At 46.7% G+C, this 23,271-nt stretch overlaps 1 protein-coding gene across 1 annotated transcript in view; it reads left to right on the forward strand.

Annotated features, from left to right (window-relative positions):
• The window catches only part of pald1a (phosphatase domain containing paladin 1a), a 123,959-nt gene that overhangs the window by 73,049 nt on the left and 27,639 nt on the right, over positions 1-23,271 (forward strand). Inside the window, exon 16 of the mRNA XM_038960216.1 lies at positions 17,915-18,070. Within this exon, the coding sequence (XP_038816144.1) occupies positions 17,915-18,070 (156 nt within the window). The remainder of the gene's footprint in view (positions 1-17,914; positions 18,071-23,271) is intronic.

The following is a 23,271-nucleotide window of genomic DNA, read 5'->3' on the forward strand; positions in this document are numbered from 1 at the left end:
GGTGACTGACTACGTTGAGGTGGATGGTGACTGACTACGTTGAGGTGGATGGTGACTGACTCCGTTGAGGTGGATGGTGACTGACTACGTTGAGGTGGATGGTGACTGACTACGTTGAGGTGGATGGTGAGGGGCGAGACAGGGGCAGCAGGGGGCGGAGACCCGGGGACGTGAACAACCTCGGGGACGTGAACGACCTCGGGGACGTGAACGACCTCGGGGACGTGAACGACCTCGGGGACGTGAACGACCTCGGGGACGTGAACGACCTCGGGGACGTGAACAACCTCGGGGACGTGAACAACCTCGGGGACGTGAACGGGGGACGTGAACAACCTCGGGGACGTGAACGGGGGACGTGAACAACCTCGGGGACGTGAACAACCTCGGGGACGTGAACGACCTCGGGGACGTGAACGACCTCGGGGACGTGAACAACTTCGGGGACGTGAACAACTTCGGGGACGTGAACAACCTCGGGGACGTGAACAACCTCGGGGACGTGAACAACCTCGGGGACGTGAACAACCTCGGGGACGTGAACGGGGGACGTGAACAACCTCGGGGACGTGAACGGGGGACGTGAACAACCTCGGGGACGTGAACAACCTCGGGGACGTGAACAACCTCGGGGACGTGAACAACCTCGGGGACGTGAACGGGGGACGTGAACAACCTCGGGGACGTGAACGGGGGACGTGAACAACCTCGGGGACGTGAACAACCTCGGGGACGTGAACGACCTCGGGGACGTGAACAACCTCGGGGACGTGAACGGGGGACGTGAACGACCTCGGGGACGTGAACAACCTCGGGGACGTGAACGGGGGACGTGAACAACCTCGGGGACGTGAACGGGGGACGTGAACAACCTCGGGGACGTGAACGGGGGACGTGAACGGGGGACGTGAACGACCTCGGGGACGTGAACAACCTCGGGGACGTGAACAGGGGACGTGAACGGGGGACGTGAACGGGGGACGTGAACAACTTCGGGGACGTGAACAACTTCGGGGACGTGAACAACTTTGCCAGAGGGGAAATTTTATCCCGTGTCGATGCAAAAATAAAGTGGCACAGTGAGAGGGATGGGATTTCATTACTGCCGACCCCAAAACAACTGAGGCTCTTATGGGCTCTGAGGCCGCTGGATCTGACACTTCTATGCACAGCAGTGTATGTGTTAGTTTGACACTGTGTGTATGTGTTAGTTTGACACTGTGTGTGTGTGTGTTAGTTTGACACTGTGTGTATGTGTTAGTTTGACACTGTGTGTGTGTTAGTTTGACACTGTGTGTGTGTTAGTTTGACACTGTGTGTGTGTGTTAGTTTGACACTGTGTGTGTGTGTTAGTTTGACACTGTGTGTGTGAGTAGGAATGAGGCCTGTCAATTCAAATATTGCTGGGATTCATTCATGTTTCTTTTCTTCTTCTTCTTCTTGTGTGATAACCTTTGACCTTTCTCCATATTCAGTAGGTCATGTCATTAACAGCGGAGTTTGACCTTTAGCAGGTGATTGAACTGCCACTCCAGACGACAATGGGTCCCGAAAATCTTTTATTTGATTTTGAAGTATAGTACTTTTGATTTATCAGCCTTTTTGAGTTCCTATTTTCCTGTTCCATTGTCCTGGTTCAATATAGTAGTCAGAAATGACGTCCTCGTGGAAGTCAATGAAGTGGCATTAAAAACCCTTTCCTGCAGTGGCCTAAAACAGGGTCACACATGACGTTCTTTGGTGTTCTCAAAACGGTTCCAAATCCCAGAAAAATAAATGAATGAATGGAAGAAAAGAAACACAAAAAAAGGCCACCTTTAGTAGGTTGACTGAACGTGCATCTCCATTAATGTTCCCTGTTGCACAATAGAGATGCCAATATCAGGAGGAAGTCGTGAGGTCTGTGTTACTCGAGACGACTTGTTAACCACGGACAGGAAATGAAAGAGACAAGGGAATCACTAAGGCTGTGACCCAAATGGCACCCTGCCACCTACATAGTGCACTACGGGTGCATTATATATGGAATTATATAGGGAATAGGGTGCCAATTGGGATGTAGCCTAGGTCTAAATGTTCCCTTTATCTACAGTGATGTGATTTGAGCTTTTGTATTCATTTAATTGAGCCTTTCATTAGATGAGGTCCTTAACCCTCATCTCACAATGAGAGTAGGTGGGGAGAGCAAATCAGTGTCCTAAATGGTACCCTATTCCCTACATATATTTTTTTATTTCACTTTTATTTAACTAGGAAAGTCAGTTAAGAACAAATTGTTATTTACAATGACGGCCTACCAAAAGGCCTCCTGCGGGGGCCTGGGGGAAAAAAAATAAAAACAATATAAATATAGAATGCCCTTCTTTTGACCACTATGTAGGTGATAGGGGGCCATTTTGGACATGCATTGTTACACAGATTGAACACCGACTGTACAGTGACCGACACAATGTCTATATAATAACACCTGGAAGGACATCTGAGGAAGTGGAAATGTGGCTTCCTGGAAATTAGCATTGATTCCATTCCATTGGCTGTCAGGCCTCACGTGGCTGCTGAGCGGACTTGAATGCAGTTTCTTTCAGACCTGTCTCTGCATTCATGTACTGTTCTATTGTTCCATGTAATGAGTAGAACCGGAACATAATATTAGAAAGGTCTTTTAGTTCCTAGACTCGTTATACAGAGGAACTGTTCCAATGAACTTGATTCATTCTCAATGCCTTTAGAAGAAATAGCAGTCGCATGTCATTATGGAGAAGTGACTCTGACCATGAATGGACTTTGTCCTCTTATGGTTTATGCTTAAACTCCTCCTCCTGAGTGAAAAACTGTGCATTTACAGAAATATAACTAAATATAACTAAATAGAAGGAGAGGGAGGAGGTATCCTCTGTAGGGGACTAGAAGGGGAGGAGTCAGGGAGGAGGTATCCTCTGTAGGGGACTAGAAGGAGAGGAGGAGGGAGGAGGTATCCTCTGTAGGGGACTAGAAGGAGAGGAGTCAGGGAGGAGGTATCCTCTGTAGGGGACTAGAAGGAGAGGAGTCAGGGAGGTGGTATCCTCTGTAGGGGACTAGAAGGAGAGGAGTCAGGGAGGTGGTATCCTCTGTAGGGGACTAGAAGGAGAGGAGTCAGGGAGGTGGTATCCTCTGTAGGGGACTAGAAGGAGAGGAGTCAGGGAGGAGGTATCCTCTGTAGGGGACTAGAAGGAGAGGAGTCAGGGAGGAGGTATCCTCTGTAGGGGACTAGAAGGAGAGGAGTCAGGGAGGAGGTATCCTCTGTAGGGGACTAGAAGGAGAGGAGTCAGGGAGGTGGTATCCTCTGTAGGGGACTAGAAGGAGAGGAGTCAGGGAGGAGGTATCCTCTGTAGGGGACTAGAAGGAGAGGAGTCAGGGAGGAGGTATCCTCTGTAGGGGACTAGAAGGAGAAGAGGAGGGAGGAGGTATCCTCTGTAGGGGACTAGAAGGAGAGGAGTCAGGGAGGAGGTATCCTCTGTAGGGGACTAGAAGGAGAGGAGTCAGGGAGGAGGTATCCTCTGTAGGGGACTAGAAGGGGAGGAGGCAGGGAGGAGGTATCCTCTGTAGGGGACTAGAAGGAGAGGAGTCAGGGAGGAGGTATCCTCTGTAGGGGACTAGAAGGAGAGGAGGAGGGAGGAGGTATCCTCTGTAGGGGACTAGAAGGAGAGGAGTCAGGGAGGAGGTATCCTCTGTAGGGGACTAGAAGGAGAGGAGTCAGGGAGGAGGTATCCTCTCTAGGGGACTAGAAGGGGAGGAGTCAGGGAGGAGGTATCCTCTGTAGGGGACTAGAAGGAGAGGAGTCAGGGAGGAGGTATCCTCTGTAGGGGACTAGAAGGAGAGGAGTCAGGGAGGAGGTATCCTCTGTATGGGACTAGAAGGAGAGGAGTCAGGGAGGAGGTATCCTCTGTAGGGGACTAGAAGGAGAGGAGTCAGGGAGGAGGTATCCTCTGTAGGGGACTAGAAGGAGAGGAGTCAGGGAGGAGGTATCCTCTGTAGGGGACTAGAAGGAGAGGAGTCAGGGAGGAGGTATCCTCTGTAGGGGACTAGAAGGAGAGGAGTCAGGGAGGAGGTATCCTCTGTAGGGGACTAGAAGGAGAAGAGGAGGGAGGAGGTATCCTCTGTAGGGGACTAGAAGGAGAAGAGTCAGGGAGGAGGTATCCTCTGTAGGGGACTAGAAGGAGAGGAGTCAGGGAGGAGGTATCCTCTGTAGGGGACTAGAAGGAGAGGAGTCAGGGAGGAGGTATCCTCTGTAGGGGACTAGAAGGAGAGGAGTCAGGGAGGAGGTATCCTCTGTAGGGGACTAGAAGGAGAGGAGTCAGGGAGGTGGTATCCTCTGTAGGGGACTAGAAGGAGAAGAGGAGGGAGGAGGTATCCTCTGTAGGGGACTAGAAGGGGAGGAGGCAGGGAGGAGGTATCCTCTGTAGGGGACTAGAAGGAGAAGAGGAGGGAGGAGGTATCCTCTGTAGGGGACTAGAAGGGGAGGAGGCAGGGAGGAGGTATCCTCTGTAGGGGACTAGAAGGAGAGGAGTCAGGGAGGAGGTATCCTCTGTAGGGGACTAGAAGGAGAGGAATCAGGGAGGAGGTATCCTCTGTAGGGGACTAGAAGGAGAGGAGTCAGGGAGGAGGTATCCTCTGTAGGGGACTAGAAGGAGAGGAGTCAGGGAGGAGGTATCCTCTAGGGGACTAGAAGGAGAGGAGTCAGGGAGGAGGTATCCTCTGTAGGGGACTAGAAGGAGAGGAGTCAGGGAGGAGGTATCCTCTGTAGGGGACTAGAAGGAGAGGAGTCAGGGAGGTGGTATCCTCTGTAGGGGACTAGAAGGAGAAGAGGAGGGAGGAGGTATCCTCTGTAGGGGACTAGAAGGGGAGGAGGCAGGGAGGAGGTATCCTCTGTAGGGGACTAGAAGGAGAAGAGGAGGGAGGAGGTATCCTCTGTAGGGGACTAGAAGGGGAGGAGGCAGGGAGGAGGTATCCTCTGTAGGGGACTAGAAGGAGAGGAGTCAGGGAGGAGGTATCCTCTGTAGGGGACTAGAAGGAGAGGAGTCAGGGATGAGGTATCCTCTGTAGGGGACTAGAAGGAGAGGAGTCAGGGAGGAGGTATCCTCTGTAGGGGACTAGAAGGAGAGGAGTCAGGGAGGAGGTATCCTCTGTAGGGGACTAGAAGGAGAGGAGTCAGGGAGGAGGTATCCTCTGTAGGGGACTAGAAGGGGAGGAGGCAGGGAGGAGGTATCCTCTGTAGGGGACTAGAAGGGGAGGAGGCAGGGAGGAGGTATCCTCTGTAGGGGACTAGAAGGGGAGGAGGCAGGGATGAGGTATCCTCTGTAGGGGACTAGAAGGAGAGGAGTCAGGGAGGTGGTATCCTCTGTAGGGGACTAGAAGGGGAGGAGGCAGGGAGGAGGTATCCTCTGTAGGGGACTAGAAGGGGAGGAGGCAGGGAGGAGGTATCCTCTGTAGGGGACTAGAAGGAGAGGAGTCAGGGAGGTGGTATCCTCTGTAGGGGACTAGAAGGGGAGGAGTCAGGGAGGAGGTATCCTCTGTAGGGGACTAGAAGGAGAGGAGTCAGGGAGGTGGTATCCTCTGTAGGGGACTAGAAGGAGAGGAGTCAGGGAGGTGGTATCCTCTGTAGGGGACTAGAAGGGGAGGAGGCAGGGAGGAGGTATCCTCTGTAGGGGACTAGAAGGAGAGGAGTCAGGGAGGAGGTATCCTCTGTAGGGGACTAGAAGGAGAGGAGGCAGGGAGGAGGTATCCTCTGTAGGGGACTAGAAGGGGAGGAGGCAGGGAGGAGGTATCCTCTGTAGGGGACTAGAAGGAGAGGAGTCAGGGAGGTGGTATCCTCTGTAGGGGACTAGAAGGAGAGGAGTCAGGGAGGAGGTATCCTCTGTAGGGGACTAGAAGGAGAGGAGTCAGGGAGGAGGTTTCCTCTGTAGGGGACTAGAAGGAGAGGAGTCAGGGAGGTGGTATCCTCTGTAGGGGACTAGAAGGAGAAGAGGAGGGAGGAGGTATCCTCTGTAGGGGACTAGAAGGAGAAGAGGAGGGAGGAGGTATCCTCTGTAGGGGACTAGAAGGGGAGGAGGCAGGGAGGAGGTATCCTCTGTAGGGGACTAGAAGGAGAGGAGTCAGGGAGGAGGTATCCTCTGTAGGGGACTAGAAGGAGAGGAGTCAGGGAGGAGGTATCCTCTGTAGGGGACTAGAAGGAGAGGAGTCAGGGAGGAGGTATCCTCTGTAGGGGACTAGAAGGGGAGGAGGCAGGGAGGAGGTATCCTCTGTAGGGGACTAGAAGGGGAGGAGGCAGGGAGGAGGTATCCTCTGTAGGGGACTAGAAGGGGAGGAGGCAGGGATGAGGTATCCTCTGTAGGGGACTAGAAGGGGAGGAGGCAGGGAGGAGGTATCCTCTGTAGGGGACTAGAAGGAGAGGAGTCAGGGAGGAGGTATCCTCTAGGGGACTAGAAGGAGAGGAGTCAGGGAGGAGGTATCCTCTGTAGGGGACTAGAAGGGGAGGAGTCAGGGATGAGGTATCCTCTGTAGGGGACTAGAAGGAGAGGAGTCAGGGAGGAGGTATCCTCTGTAGGGGACTAGAAGGAGAGGAGTCAGGGAGGAGGTATCCTCTGTAGGGGACTAGAAGGAGAGGAGTCAGGGAGGAGGTATCCTCTGTAGGGGACTAGAAGGAGAGGAGTCAGGGAGGAGGTATCCTCTGTAGGGGACTGATGAATGGATGCTTGTGCTAATCTGGGTGGGCAGGGCTGTTACAGAGGAACTCTGAGTGGCCTTTTTACCTCGGCAACCCGGGTGCCTGCTAATTGAGTCCATATGTCCAGGAGCAGACATACAGAGCCTCTCAGTCCACATACTAGGTCCTCTCAGCAGACCTGAGTTCAACTTCTATTTGAAATCTTTCTAATACTTGAAAGATTTACTTGAGTCTGCCTGGAGTGCCAGATGGACGGGGTTTGTTTTAGTCTGTCTGGAGTGCCAGATGGATGGGTTTGTTTTAGTCTGCCTGGAGTGTCAGATGGACGGGGTTTGTTTTAGTCTGCCTGGAGTGTCAGATGGACGGGGTTTGTTTTAGTCTGCCTGGAGTGTCAGATGGACGGGGTTTGTTTTAGTCTGCCTGGAGTGCCAGATGGACGGGGTTTGTTTTAGTCTGCCTGGAGTGTCAGATGGACGGGGTTTGTTTTAGTCTGCCTGGAGTGTCAGATGGACGGGGTTTGTTTTAGTCTGCCTGGAGTGTCAGATGGACGGGGTTTGTTTTAGTCTGCCTGGAGTGCCAGATGGACGGGGTTTGTTTTAGTCTGTCTGGAGTGCCAGATGGACGGGTTTGTTTTAGTCTGTCTGGAGTGCCAGATGGGCGGGGTTTGTTTTAGTCTGTCTGGAGTGCCAGATGGGCGGGGTTTGTTTTAGTCTGCCTGGAGTGCCAGATGGACGGGTTTGTTTCAGTCTGCCTGGAGTGCCAGATGGGCGGGGTTTGTTTTAGTCTGCCTGGAGTGCCAGATGGACAGGGTGTGTTTTAGTCTGTCTGGAGTGCCAGATGGGCGGGGTTTGTTTTAGTCTGTCTGGAGTGCCAGATGGACAGGGTGTGGTTTAGTCTGCCTGGAGTGCCAGATGGACGGGGTTTGTTTCAGTCTGCCTGGAGTGTCAGATGGGAGGGGTTTGCAGTTTTCTATTGGTTCCATCTCAACAGGCAAACTCAATCGAGCCCAGATGAAGTATTAGAATCCAGATCTAATACTACTGTAGTCTCTATCTCTCTCTCTCTCTCTGTCTCTGTCTCTGTCTCTGTCTCTCTCTCCCCTTATTAGAAATGCAGGGGAAGGGGAATGCTTCAACTTCTGACTGCCTCCATTCAAACAGCCTGTATGTGTCCCACTGACACCATATTCTCTATATATGACTTTAGACTAGAACCCTATGGGCACTACTTATAACCAGGGGCACCTATTCCCTTTATAGGGCACTACTTATAACCAGGAGCACCTATTCCCTTTATAGGGCACTACTTATAACCAGGGGCACCTATTCCCTTCATAGGGCACTACTTATAACCAGGGGCACCTATTCCCTTCATATAACCAGGGGCACCTATTCCCTTTATATGGCACTACTTATAACCAGGAGCACCTATTCCCTTCATAGGGCACTACTTATAACCAGGAGCACCTATTCCCTTCATAGGGCACTACTTATAACCAGGGGCACCTAAGGGAATAGGTGCTCCTGGTCATTAAAAGTGAACGTCAAGTATAATTTTAATACCTTCTGCTCATTAATTCAACTTGAACCTTTGTCATTAATCCTTGATGGCCACCAAGAGGATAATGACACAACTCAGCAATTAGTGAGACACACAGCTATAAATAAAGAGCAGACTCTCTCCACACCACCCTTATTTTAACCCCAGCAGTGTCACCACCCTTATTTTAACCCCAGCAGTGTCACCACCCTTATTTTAACCCCAGCAGTGTCACCACCCTTTATTCTAACCCCAGCAGTGTCACCACCCTTTATTTTAACCCCAGCAGTGTCACCACCCTTATTTTAACCCCAGCAGTGTCACCACCCTTTATTTTAACCCCAGCAGTGTCACCACTCTCAACTTAATGAATCACACATTTTTCAATTGATTGGGATTAGTGACACTGTGCCAATTTACAGATCAGCGTGCGTGTGTGTGTGTGTGCTCGCGCTCCTTTGCTTAGTAAACCGGGGTTAGGGTTGCCCTCTTCTAGCCAGCTGTGCTCTGTCCTGGCCTGAGGGGAGGGGGACATGCCTGAAGGGGATTACCGGAGAGCCTCTGGTTCCATCCCACATGGCGCCCAAATTCCCTACATAGTGCCCTACTTTGACCTGGGCCCGCAGTGCACTATGTAGGGAATAGGGTGCTCTATAGGATGGAGCCCTGTGTGAGAAAGGGAAGACCTCTGTGTGTACTAGTGCCAGCCCAGCTCTGGGGTTCAACAGAGAAACTGAATTCATCCTCCTTAACACTGCCTGTTTAAAATGTTACGGGTCCTTGCACAATCGCAGTTCCGCTACTGTAAAACAACAACTGTATACTGTAAAACACTGTTGTTAGTGTTGCTGTAATTTGTTAGTGTTGCTGTAATCCAGTTGTGCTGTAGAATGGTCCTTCTTCATAGCAGACCCAGTGGAGAGACAAGAGTTCAAATGTCAATACCTCAACTTTCTGCTGTCAGTAATGTGTGTTATCTCTGTTTCTACTAAATCTAATCCATGTGGATTAATGGACTGGTATATATCAGTAATATCTCTGTTTCTACTAAATCTAATCCATGTGGATTAATGGACTGGTATATATCAGTCATATCTCTGTTTCTACTAAATCTAATCCATGTGGATTAATGGACTGGTATATATCAGTCATATCTCTGTTTCTACTAAATCTAATCCATGTGGATTAATGGACTGGTATATATCAGTCATATCTCTGTTTCTACTAAATCTAATCCATGTGGATTAATGGACTGGTATATATCAGTCATATCTCTGTTTCTACTAAATCTAATCCATGTGGATTAATGGACTGGTATATATCAGTCATATCTCTGTTTCTACTAAATCTAATCCATGTGGATTAATGGACTGGTATATATCAGTAATATCTCTGTTTCTACTAAATCTAATCCATGTGGATTAATGGACTGGTATATATCAGTCATATCTCTGTTTCTACTAAATCTAATCCATGTGGATTAATGGACTGATATATATCAGTAATATCTCTGTTTCTACTAAATCTAATCCATGTGGATTAATGGACTGGTATATATCAGTAATATCTCTGTTTCTACTAAATCTAATCCATGTGGATTAATGGACTGGTATATATCAGTCATATCTCTGTTTCTACTAAATCTAATCCATGTGGATTAATGGACTGGTATATATCAGTCATATCTCTGTTTCTACTAAATCTAATCCATGTGGATTAATGGACTGGTATATATCAGTCATATCTCTGTTTCTACTAAATCTAATCCATGTGGATTAATGGACTGGTATATATCAGTCATATCTCTGTTTCTACTAAATCTAATCCATGTGGATTAATGGACTGGTATATATCAGTACTATCTCTGTTTCTACTAAATCTAATCCATGTGGATTAATGGACTGGTATATATCAGTAATATCTCTGTTTCTACTAAATATAATCCATGTGGATTAATGGACTGGTATATATCAGTAATATCTCTGTTTCTACTAAATCCAGTCCATGTGGATTAATGGACTGGTATATATCAGTAATATCTCTGTTTCTACTAAATCTAATCCATGTGGATTAATGGACTGGTATATATCAGTAATATCTCTGTTTCTACTAAATATAATCCATGTGGATTAATGGACTGGTATATATCAGTAATATCTGTTTCTACTAAATCTAATCTATGTGGATTAATGGACTGGTATATATCAGTAATATCTCTGTTTCTACTAAATCTAATCCATGTGGATTAATGGACTGGTATATATCAGTAATATCTCTGTTTCTACTAAATCTAATCCATGTGGATTAATGGACTGGTATATATCAGTAATATCTCTGTTTCTACTAAATCTAATCCATGTGGATTAATGGACTGGTATATATCAGTAATATCTCTGTTTCTACTAAATCTAATCCATGTGGATTAATGGACTGGTATATATCAGTAATATCTCTGTTTCTACTAAATCTAATCCATGTGGATTAATGGACTGGTATATATCAGTAATATCTCTGTTTCTACTAAATCCAGTCCATGTGGATTAATGGACTGGTATATATCAGTAATATCTCTGTTTCTACTAAATCCAGCCCATGTGGATTAATGGACTGGTATAAGCAGTAGCTCAAACAAAAGTCGTTGGTCGTGTCCCAAATGACCCTCTAGTCCTTATATAGGGGATAGGGTGCAGTTTGGGACATAGACCACGAGCAGTTAAGCATTCAGAGTTATAAGGTGGACTTGAGCCTCTCCCTTTCTGAGAGTCTCTTATTACTCTCTAGTCCTATCTGTGGGAGCCACATGGGTTTCTCTGTATGACTGAGGTTATGTGGATACTAGGGAGGAGTTGAGGACTCTGACTCTCTGACTGGCTCTGACTCTCTGACTGACTCTGCCTCTCTGACTGACTCTCTGCCTCTCTGACTGACTCTGACTCTCTGACTGACTCTGCCTCTCTGACTGACTCTCTGACTGACTCTGACTGGCTCTGACTCTCTGACTGACTCTCTGCCTCTCTGACTGACTCTCTGACTGACTCTCTGACTGACTCTGCCTCTCTGACTGACTCTCTGACTCTCTGACTGACTGACTCTAACTCTCTGACTGACTCTCTGACTGACTCTGACTGACTGACTCTGACTCTCTGACTGACTCTGCCTCTCTGACTGACTGACTGACTGACTCTGACTGGCTCTGACTCTCTGACTGACTCTGCCTCTCTGACTGACTGACTCTGACTGGCTCTGACTCTGACTGACTCTGCCTCTCTGACTGACTGACTGACTCTGACTGGCTCTGACTCTGACTGACTCTCTGACTGACTGACTGACTGACTGACTGACTGACTGACTCTGCCTCTCTGACTGACTCTCTGACTGACTGACTGACTCTGACTGACTGAATAACTGACTGACTCTGACTACTCCCACTTCTGTACATCTTCATCCTAGTGTTTCTCCATCATCATCCTCTGGCGTTTCTCTGCTCTGTTACATGATCCACAGATGGAGTGAGTTGATGGCTTGACGCCTGTCTCTGTCTGCTGTCAGGTACAATGGGATTTGGGTGATGTCAATATGACGGAACATTGATGTCAATATGACGTAACGTTTGAATGCTTTTAAAAACAACAACACGTCAGCTCCTAATTGACAGATGACTTCCTGTTTTTAATTCAATGCACATTTAGGGATTTATGGTGTGTGTGTTGTCCTCGAGGAGCATGCGGAACACGTGTTTCTGTTGTATGGGAGGAGGTGTCAAGAAGTGTGCAGTCACAGATGGTGTGTGTGTGTGTGTGTGTGTGTGTGTGAGAGTGTGTGTGTGTGTGTGTGTGTGTTGTGAGTGTGTGTGTGTGTTGTGAGTGTGTGTGTGTGTGTGTGTTTGGGTGTGTGTGTGTGTGTTGTGTGTGTGTGTGTGTGTGTGTGTGTGTGTGTGTGTGTGTGTGTGTGTGTGTGTGTGTGTGTGTGTGTGTGTGTGTGTGTGTGTGTGTGTGTGTGTGTGTGTGTGTGTGTGTGTGTGTGTGTTGTGAGTGTTTGGGTGTGTGTGTGTTTGGGTTTGTGAGTGTTTGGGTGTGTGTGTGTTGTGAGTGTGTGTGTGTGTGTGTGTGTGTTTGGGTGTGTGTGTGTGTTGTGAGTGTGGTTTGTGAGTGTCTGTATCTGGAGCACACGTGTCTGCCAGGAATGGGCGCTGTGTTATATTCAGGCTGAAGAGAGGGTTGAGAGGAGGGTGAGCATGCTGAACTAGTGTTGCCTCAGAGCCTTCTGGGAAGGCAGGGTGCACAGGGGGATCAGGGTCCTGTTCAATAGGCACCAAACGGAGGAGAACACACTGAAATAGGAAGAGGGACTTCCTGGGTCATATTCATTAGTGCACAGTTAGATCAGCTGTCAGAAGAGACCAGAGGAGAGGAAAGGAGAGGGGACCAGAGGAAGAGGAGAGGGGACCAGAGGAAGAGGAGAGGGGACCAGAGGAAGAGGAGAGGGGACCAGAGGAAGAGGAGAGGGGACCAGAGGAAGAGGAGAGGGGACCAGAGGAAGAGGAGAGGGGACCAGAGGAGAGGAGAGGGGACCAGAGGAGAGGAGAGGGATGCATCTACAGTATGTTGGAAAATATGACATGCCTTTATTATGTCATGTGCCGGCCACCGACAGGGCCCATGGGGATTCCCTGAGGAACATCTGCACAACGTTTAACAACCTCAGTCTGACATCCCAAATGGCACCCTATTCCCTTGATATAGTTACTCGGTCTTAGTTCTCTGGTCACAAGTAGGGCACTATATAGGGAATAGGGTTCAATTTGGGACAGAACCTCGGAAAACTGTGATCTCTCGCTTTTCCCGCCCCTGTTTGGGAATGGACAGGAAGTACCACTGACTCCTTCACGGAGGCGGCGTCTTTCCCACCGTGAAAAGGCTATGTATTGGTACTCTACACATCTTCAGGTGTTTATTTCCACATTTACATTTACATTTAAGTCATTTAGCAGACGCTCTTATCCAGAGCGACTTACAAATTGGTGCATTCACCTTATGATATCCAGTGGAACAGCCACTTTACAATAGTGCATCTAAATCTTTTAAGGGGGGGGGGGGTTAGAAGGATTACTTTATCCTATCCTAGGTATTCCTTAAAGAATACCTAGGATCTATTTATTACCTGTTGACATTGTAAAAGGACAAGTTTTCATTAGCCCTAATGCACCATAGAATGTTTCTTAATTTGTCCTTTTACAGTTAGTGTAACCTTTTTAAAATGCAATTCATTTAATTTCGCAACATTTTCTATCAGACCCCAAACACACCCCATTCTGGCAGTTACAAATATGAATTATCATGCCATCTTAATGCATTCTGCTTTCTGCTCAGACTGCTAATGCTACAGGGAGCTAGACCCTCCTCACCCCTCAACTCCCTCCTGTCCCCCCTCCTCCCCCTCTACCCCCCTCCTCACCCCTCTACCCCCCTCCTGACCCTCCTCACCCCTCAACTCCCTCCTGTCCCCCCTCCTCACCCCTCAACTCCCTCCTGTCCCCCCTCAACTCCCTCCTGTCCCCCCTCCTCACCCCTCAACTCCCTCCTGTCCCCCCTCCTCCCCCTCTACCCCCCTCCTCACCCCTCTACCCCCCTCCTGACCCTCCTCACCCCTCAACTCCCTCCTGTCCCCTCTACCCCCCTCCTGTCCCTCCTCACCCCTCTACCCCCCTCCTCACCCCTCAACTCCCCCCTGTCCCCCCTCCTCACCCCTCAACTCCTTCCTGTCCCTCCTCACCCCTCCAACCTTGCCACTACAAACACTCTGAAGCATTAGTACTGCGTTCCAGGGTTCGCTCAAGGCCCAAAGCAATCAAAGCTTCACATTAAAAACCTTCGTTCCTGACATGGACTAATGGGCTACATCCCAAATGGCTCCCTATGGGCCCTGGTAAAAAGCAGTGCATTAAATAGGGAATAGGGTGCAGTTTGGGACACACCCGTAGCGCTGCTAAAAAGAGCCTTGTCAGCAGATACCATGGTGCCAGTAACCAGTTATTGAAAAAAGGACCCCATTAACAAGGTTACTCAGTGTAGAGAGAGAACGAGGTAAATGATTGTCATTGGATTCCGTCTGATGTGTTTTTTTCTTCAATTGGCCTGATTGCTAGGTTAGGCTTTTCAGTTAGACATACAGTTGGAGAGTGGAGAACGAGTGTTCTTTAAAAAAAAATATATATGGCCAATTTTGATACTTATCTGCTACTGCACCAAACAGAGGAGAACACACTGAAATAGGAAGAGAGACTTCCTGGGTCATATTCATTAGTGCACACCGTAGCAAACCGTAGCAAATAGTATTCCGTTGCAAATTAGCGCTTCTTAAGTTCAGGTTGTCCCTACCTGTTTCGTTCTGTTTTCTTTCATTTAGTTTTAATGAATACGGGACCTCTACATCCGGCCTGGCTGCCAAGTGGGTTGGTCTATGCCCTCCATGGCTGCACCCCTGCCAGGTCATGTGAAATCCATAGATTAGGGCCTAATGAATTTATTTCAATAGACTGATTTCCTTATAAAACTGTAACTCAGTATTTTAGAAATTGTTGCATGTTGCGTTTATATTTTTGCAAGACAACCATTTTCATATATTTCTATAGATTTTCAATTAGATTTTAGTCAAAACTGTAACTCGGCCACTAAGGAACATTCACTGTCTTCATGGTAAACAACTCCAGTGTAGATTTGGCCTTGTGTTTTAGGTTATTGTCCTGCTGAAAGGTGAATTCATCTCCCAGTGTCTGGTGGAAAGAAGACTGAACCAGGTTTTTCTCTAGGATTTGCCTGTACTTAGTGCCATTCTGTTTATTTTTTTTATCCTGATAAATGATTACAAGCATACCCATAACATGATGCAGCCACCACTATGCTTGAAAATATGGAGAGTGGTACTCATGTTCTGTGGAAATTCAATACATTACTAACACTTTGTATTCAGGACAAAAAGTGAATTGCTTTACCACATTTTGTGCAATATTACTTTAGTGCCTTGTTGCAAACAGGATGCATGTTTTTGAATATTTGTATTCTGTTCAGGCTTCCTTCTTTTCACTCTGTCATTTAGGTTAATATTGTGGAGTAACTACAATGTTGTTGATCCATCCTCAGTTTTCTCCCGTCACAGCCATTAAACTCTGTAACTGTTTTAAAGTCACCATTGGCCTCATGGTGAAACCCCTGAGCGGTTTCCTTCCTCTCCTGCAACTGAGTTAGGAAGGACGCCTCTAACTTTGTAGTGACTGGGTGTATTGATACACCATCCAAAGTGTAATGAATAAGGTTGGCTTTTTACCCCGATTTACCCCAAAACTGACCCGTATTACATTTAGCCCCACTCTCCCCTATTCACTCACAGCAAATTGCAAAGTGGTAACATGCTTAACCATGCCGCTGCTAAAAACTCTGCCTTTAAAATGATGCCGTTTGCGCATATTTAGAAGTTGCGAAATAACCACAATAGGAATGGAAAGCTGGGATCTACCTTTTTTTTTTCAAACAATGGCCATTAAAACTGCAGTTTCCCCATTGCGATTGGAAATTCACAACTTAAATGCACCTCGGGAGGAATATTTATCTCACCTAGAACACACAACAACAAGCCTGCAAGGTAGATCAACTATTTATTCTAATATAGTGTTGTCTGAGTTCTCTGTTCGTTACTCGTTTTGTTGGCAGAGGAAAAGTCAATTCTAGCATCTTCAAAGTGCGCCTCGGCAGAAGTTATTTTTCATGTTCCATATTTATTTGCCGTGGCGGCAATCATTTAGATTTTTGATGAGTCTGAAACACTGCTGTTCACAGGCCCGGGATCCCTGAAAATCATAGGAAATCATGTCTTTGTCCTATGACGTGTGGAAAGGTTCTATGTTATCGACAGTGTCATGTTGGTACATTAGCCCCCATTTGCTCACCCATTATTTCTGAAGGTTAAATGTCAACCGAGGCCAAGATGGTATAAATTATATCGCAGGAGTCATTAGTGTGTAGAGAGGTATTGAATGGTTGGCTACAGTTATAGCCTATTAGAGAAGACATACAGCTATCTGACCTTTGTGCAGCTAAAAGGTCTCCATAATGGCATGTGGTTACCTGGCTATTAAGGCCCGGTTGAAAGGGTTGCACTGTGATTTACTCTCACCAGGCTGTGCTGTATTCATGCTTGGCCAAACGGACACCACGGAATATAATGATAATACACTATATACTGCAGCACTGAGAAGACACTATTATCCAAAGTGACATACATGACAAAGTGACATACATGATAAAGTGACATACATGACAAAGTGACATACATGACAAAGTGACATACATGACAAAGTGACATACATGACAAAGTGACATACATTTACTGTGTGTGATCTGATCCCTGATGAATTGAACCCATGACCTTCACGTTGCTAGTGACAGTGTTTACCAATGTTTACCAATCGGACCACACCCATAATAATGACTCTTTTCCCATGATTCCCCTTGATCAGAAGTAGGTGAGATATGTCTAGCGGTCAATCTTTATATTATTTAACCTTTATTCAACTAGGCATGTCAGTTAAAAACAAATTGTTATTTACAATGACTGCCTAGGAACAGTGGGTTAACTGCCTTGTTCAGGGGAACAGTGGGTTAACTGCCTTGTTCAGGGGAACAGTGGGTTAAACTGCCTTGTTCAGGGGAACAGTGGGTTAAACTGCCTTGTTCAGGGGAACAGTGGGTTAACTGCCTTGTTCAGGGGAACAGTGGGTTAACTGCCTCGTTCAGGGGAACAGTGGGTTAACTGCCTCGTTCAGGGGAACAGTGGGTTAACTGCCTTGTTCAGGGGAACAGTGGGTTAACTGCCTTGCTCAGGGGAACAGTGGGTTAACTGCCTTGTTCAGGGGAACAGTGGGTTAACTGCCTTGTTCAGGGGAACAGTGGGTTAAACTGCCTTGTTCAGGGGAACAGTGGGTTAACTGCCTTGTTCAGGGGAACAGTGGGTTAACTGCCTTGTTCAGGGGAACAGTGGGTTAAACTGCCTTGTTCAGGGGAACAGTGGGTTAACTGCCTTGTTCAGGGGAACAGTGGGTTAACTGCCTTGTTCAGGGGAACAGTGGGTTAAACTGCCTTGTTCAGGGGAACAGTGGGTTAACTGCCTTGTTCAGGGGAACAGTGGGTTAACTGCCTTGTTCAGGGGAACAGTGGGTTAACTGCCTTGTTCAGGGGAACAGTGGGTTAACTGCCTTGTTCAGGGGAACAGTGGGTTAAACTGCCTTGTTCAGGGGAACAGTGGGTTAACTGCCTTGTTCAGGGGAACAGTGGGTTAACTGCCTTGTTCAGGGGCAGAACGACAGATTATTTTTTAACCTTGTCAGCTCTGAAATTCGATCTAGCAACCTTTCGGTTACTGGCCCAACGCTCTAACCACTAGGCTCCCTGCCTCCCCAGTCTCATAGTAGTCTGATCCACAACATGAATTAAAGGAATAGTTCACCTAAAATAAAGTCTTAGTGCAGAAGAAACGTGTTTTATTTACCGTTGTAGTGTGGACACTACTGTTCACTTGAACTAAAACAACTTAAATTTTTTTTTTAATGGTTAGAGTTCTCATCCTTGGTGTGGAGTGCCCTTTTATAATGACTCTCCTCTTTCCATGATTCCCCTGCAGATTAAAAGTGGTAAGAGTGAGAAGGAGGTGCAGCAGCTGCTTCTGAAGAGTGTCCAGTATCTGGAGCGCTACATGTATCTGATCCTCTTCAACAGCTACCTGCATCTGGAGAAGAAAAACTCCTGGCAACGATCCTTTACCACCTGGATGCAACAGGTTGGTGGGCCTCCCATTCATTCACACAGCACAACTCACAGTAGAACAACGTAGCCGTACACTGGCCTAGAATAGAAGAGACTGGACTAGACTGGCCTAGAATAGAAGAGACTGGACTAGACTGGAATAGAATAGAAGAGACTGGACTAGACTGGCCTAGAATAGAAGAGACTGGACTAGACTGGCCTAGAATAGAAGAGACTGGACTAGACTGGAATAGAATAGAAGAGACTGGACTAGACTGGGCTGGAATATATCTTCATTGGGTTGGCCTCCCATTCACAGAGCAGAACAGTAGAAACACTCACCCTACAGTAAGTTCCGACCCAGAATGAGTTTATATAATTACCTTTATGATTTCTACAGGACTGGGGTGAATTATAGTTAATTTCAGTCAATTCAGGAACTAAACTGAAATATCAATTCCAAATACATTTTCCCCCATTTGCTTTTCCATGGGGGAAAAAATGCTTTTCAATGAGGGACATTGCATTTCAATGAGGGACAATTCAACGTAATTGCCCTAAACCTGGTCACATTCATCAACTAAATAGGTGAATTAAATTTACTTTCATCTTAACTTTTTTTAATAGAATAAAATATCAATAACGGCCAGTTATGATTGTTTTTGTATTATGTTATACTCTTATATCCAGTTGTCAGATTTGCCCGTTCGGTTTCTTTGACATATATACCGGTCCAATGAAACCTCAGAATAATGCTGCTGTGGCTTATGAAGGAAAAGGACCCCATCAGCCCGTTCTGTGCAGTGAGGAAACGTGTGGCAGGTTTCCAGACCCAGGCGATCTGATATCTGATCCACGGCACATTACAACCCTCTGCACCCCTCGCACCTCCTCACAGACTGACACATTCAGCAGTTCCTGCAGCTTCATTACAAGGCCAGCTGAGAATCAATTCCTGTAGTTTCATACAAGGCCAGCTGAGAATCAATTCCTGTAGTTTCATACAAGGCCAGCTGAGAATCAATTCCTGTAGTTTCATACAAGGCCAGCTGAGAATCAATTCCTGTAGTTTCATACAAGGCCAGCTGAGAATCAATTCCTGTAGCTTCATACAAGGCCAGCTGAGAATCAATTCCTGTAGTTTCATACAAGGCCAGCTGAGAATCAATTCCTGTAGCTTCATACAAGGCCAGCTGAGAATCAATTCCTGTAGTTTCATACAAGGCCAGCTGAGAATCAATTCCTGTAGTTTCATACAAGGCCAGCTGAGAATCAATTCCTGTAGCTTCATACAAGGCCAGCTGAGAATCAATTCCTGTAGTTTCATACAAGGCCAGCTGAGAATCAATTCCTGTAGTTTCATACAAGGCCAGCTGAGAATCAATTCCTGTAGTTTCATACAAGGCCAGCTGAGAATCAATTCCTGTAGCTTTATACAAGGCCAGCTGAGAATCAATTCCTGTAGTTTCATACAAGGCCAGCTGAGAATCAATTCCTGCAGCTTCATTACAAGGCCAGCTGAGAATCAATTCCTGTAGTTTCATACAAGGTCAGCTGAGAATCAATTCCTGTAGCTTCATACAAGGCCAGCTGAGAAACAATTCCAGCAGCTTCATTACAAGGCCAGCTGAGAATCAATTCCTGCAGCTTCATTACAAGGCCAGCTGAGAATCAATTCCAGCAGCTTCATTACAAGGCCAGCTGAGAATCAATTCCTGCAGCTTCATTACAAGGCCAGCTGAGAATCAATTCCTGCAGCTTCATTACAAGGCCAGCTGAGAATCAATTCCTGTAGTTTCATACAAGGTCAGCTGAGAATCAATTCCTGCAGCTTCATTACAAGGCCAGCTGAGAATCAATTCCTGCAGCTTCATTACAAGGCCAGCTGAGAATCAATTCCTGCAGCTTCATTACAAGGCCAGCTGAGAATCAATTCCTGCAGCTTCATTACAAGGCCAGCTGAGAATCAATCCCAGCAGCTTCATTACAAGGCCAGCTGAGAATCAATCAATCTATTGAGAAAATGGAGCTGATGCCTTCATTCTATTCACAAGTGTGGAGAAAGCAACAGGTTGTATCCCAAATAGCTCCCTATTCCCTAGATAGTGCACTACTTTTGACTAGAGCCTGGTCAAAAGTAGTTCACTAACTAGGGAATAAGGTACCATTTGGGATGTCACCACACTTATCTGGGTTCATTAAACTGAAGTAAGGAAAACATCTATTACCCACAATGACACAGACAGACACACACACACACATGTATGTGTATATAGATATATATATATGGACACCCCTTCAATTATTATTATTACCCACAATATATATATATATATGTATGTGTATATATATGTATATACATATATATGTGTGTATATATACATATATGTATATACATATGTATATACATATATGTATATATATATATATATATATATATTTATATGTGTATGTATGTATGTATGTATGTATGTATGTATGTATGTATGTATGTACATATATACATATGTGTGTGTGTGTGTGTGTATATATATTACACTATATTCTCTCCAGCTGTCATACTGTAAGTGTTTGGGTGGAAAATGGCCTCCGAGGAAGTGGGGAAAAAGTGAGGGAAAACCTCCAGTTTGTGTGCTCTGAAGCGTTAACAGAGTTTCATGTTGATTTCCCTCCTGGAATTTACAAGCTTATCCCAGTTCTATTGTGGCCTGGTTCTTCACACATTAAACTCCATAAGGTCTGGGACCCTGTGTTTTTGGTGGTTTGTCTTTTGTCCTGGTTTGGCCAGCTGTGCAGCCTACGGTAAAGCACTGAATCTATGGGCATTCCACTGCTAGCGGAGCCTTAGCCACCCTGGGTGTCGTGTTGGTCATTATATTCAAGGCAAGGTGTTAGTCCCAAATGGCACTATTCCCTAATTAGTGCACTATTTTGATCAGGGCTGACAGGGACCCATCCAAAATTATAGAATGCAATCTTCAGCTGTTTACTAAAGTAAATGTTTTGACCTTTGTGGGTGGTCAGGGTCAGGGTCAGTTCCAGTTGAATGTAGTGCTTCATACTTGGAAGATAGTAATGAGTTTTTAGGAGGCACGTTCCTTCACTCTTTTCAAACTGAAGTTGACGTTTTTCTTCCAGCCTTCTGGTTGGTGAAAACAACCAAGAAACATGTCTCGCCCTCCAGGGAGAAATGGGGTCAAAGCCCACCGTTAAGTTCTTCTTGAACAAATATTTGTTGTCTGGAAAACATCAATACATAATTAAAATAAATAATAATAATAGTACACTGGATTAAAGGTGCCTTTAAAACAAAAACAGGGCACTGCACAACAAAACAGAAGAGAAGAAAACACAGGATGAAAGCAATTAACAAATCTAAACTAGGGCTGAAGGAAGAGGCTGAGGAATAGTCAACTAGGGCTGAAGGAAGAGGCTGAGGAATAGTCAACTAGGGCTGAAGGAAGAGGCTGAGGAATAGTCAACTAGGGCTGAAGGATGAGGCTGAGGAATAGTCAACTAGGGCTGAAGGATGAGGCTGAGGAATAGTCAACTAGGGCTGAAGGATGAGGCTGAGGAATAGTCAACTAGGGCTGAAGGATGAGGCTGAGGAATAGTCAACTAGGGCTGAAGGATGAGGCTGAGGAATAGTCAACTAGGGCTGAAGGATGAGGCTGAGGAATAGTCAACTAGGGCTGAAGGATGAGGCTGAGGAATAGTAAACTAGGGCTGAAGGAAGAGGCTGAGGAATAGTCAACTAGGGCTGAAGGAAGAGGCTGAGGAATGGTAAACTAGGGCTGAAGGAAGAGGCTGAGGAATGGTCAACTAGGGCTGAAGGAAGAGGCTGAGGAATGGTAAACTAGGGCTGAAGGATGAGGCTGAGGAATGATAAACTAGGGCTGAAGGAAGAGGCTGAATAATGCTACTCTAGGGCTGAAGGAAGAGGCTGAGGAATGGTAAACTAGGGCTGAAGGAAGAGGCTGAGGAATAGTAAACTAGGGCTGAAGGAAGAGGCTGAGGAATAGTCAACTAGGGCTGAAGGATGAGGCTGAGGAATAGTCAACTAGGGCTGAAGTAAGAGGCTGAGGAATAGTAAACTAAGGCTGAAGGAAGAGGCTGAGGAATAGTCAACTAGGGCTGAAGGAAGAGGCTGGGTAATGGTAAACTAGGGCTGAAGGAAGAGGCTGAGGAATAGTAAACTAGGGCTGAAGGAAGAGGCTGAGGAATGGTAAACTAGGGCTGAAGGAAGAGGCTGAGGAATAGTCAACTAGGACTGAAGGAAGAGGCTGAGGAATGGTAAACTAGGGCTGAAGGAAGAGGCTGGGTAATGGTAAACTAGGGCTGAAGGAAGAGGCTGAGGAATAGTAAACTAGGGCTGAAGGAAGAGGCTGGGTAATGGTAAACTAGGGCTGAAGGAAGAGGCTGAGGAATGGTAAACTAGGGCTGAAGGAAGAGGCTGAGGAATAGTAAACTAGGGCTGAAGGAAGAGGCTGAGGAATAGTAAACTAGGGCTGAAGGAAGAGGCTGAGGAATAGTAAACTAGGGCTGAAGGAAGAGGCTGAGGAATGGTAAACTAGGGCTGAAGGATGAGGCTAAGGAATGGTAAACTAGGGCTGAAGGAAGAGGCGGAGGAATGGTAAACTAGGGCTGAAGGATGAGGCTAAGGAATGGTAAACTAGGGCTGAAGGAAGAGGCTGAGGAATAGTAAACTAGGGCTGAAGGAAGAGGCTGAGGAATAGTAAACTAGGGCTGAAGGAAGAGGCTGAGGAATGGTAAACTAGGGCTGAAGGATGAGGCTAAGGAATGGTAAACTAGGGCTGAAGGAAGAGGCTGAGGAATGGTAAACTAGGGCTGAAGGAAGAGGCTGAGGAATGGTCAACTAGGGCTGAAGGAAGAGGCTGAGGAATGGTAAACTAGGGCTGAAGGATGAGGCTGAGGAATGATAAACTAGGGCTGAAGGAAGAGGCTGAATAATGCTACTCTAGGGCTGAAGGAAGAGGCTGAGGAATGGTAAACTAGGGCTGAAGGAAGAGGCTGAGGAATGGTAAACTAGGGCTGAAGGAAGAGACTGAGGAATGGTAAACTAGGGCTGAAGGAAGAGGCTGGGTAATGGTAAACTAGGGCTGAAGGAAGAGGCTGGGTAATGGTAAACTAGGGCTGAAGGAAGAGGCTGAGGAATGGTCAACTAGGGCTGAAGGAAGAGGCTGAGGAATGGTAAACTAGGGCTGAAGGATGAGG

Source organism: Salvelinus namaycush, chromosome 22 (assembly GCF_016432855.1).
Source record: "Salvelinus namaycush isolate Seneca chromosome 22, SaNama_1.0, whole genome shotgun sequence".
Taxonomy (NCBI): Eukaryota; Metazoa; Chordata; class Actinopteri; order Salmoniformes; family Salmonidae; genus Salvelinus; species Salvelinus namaycush.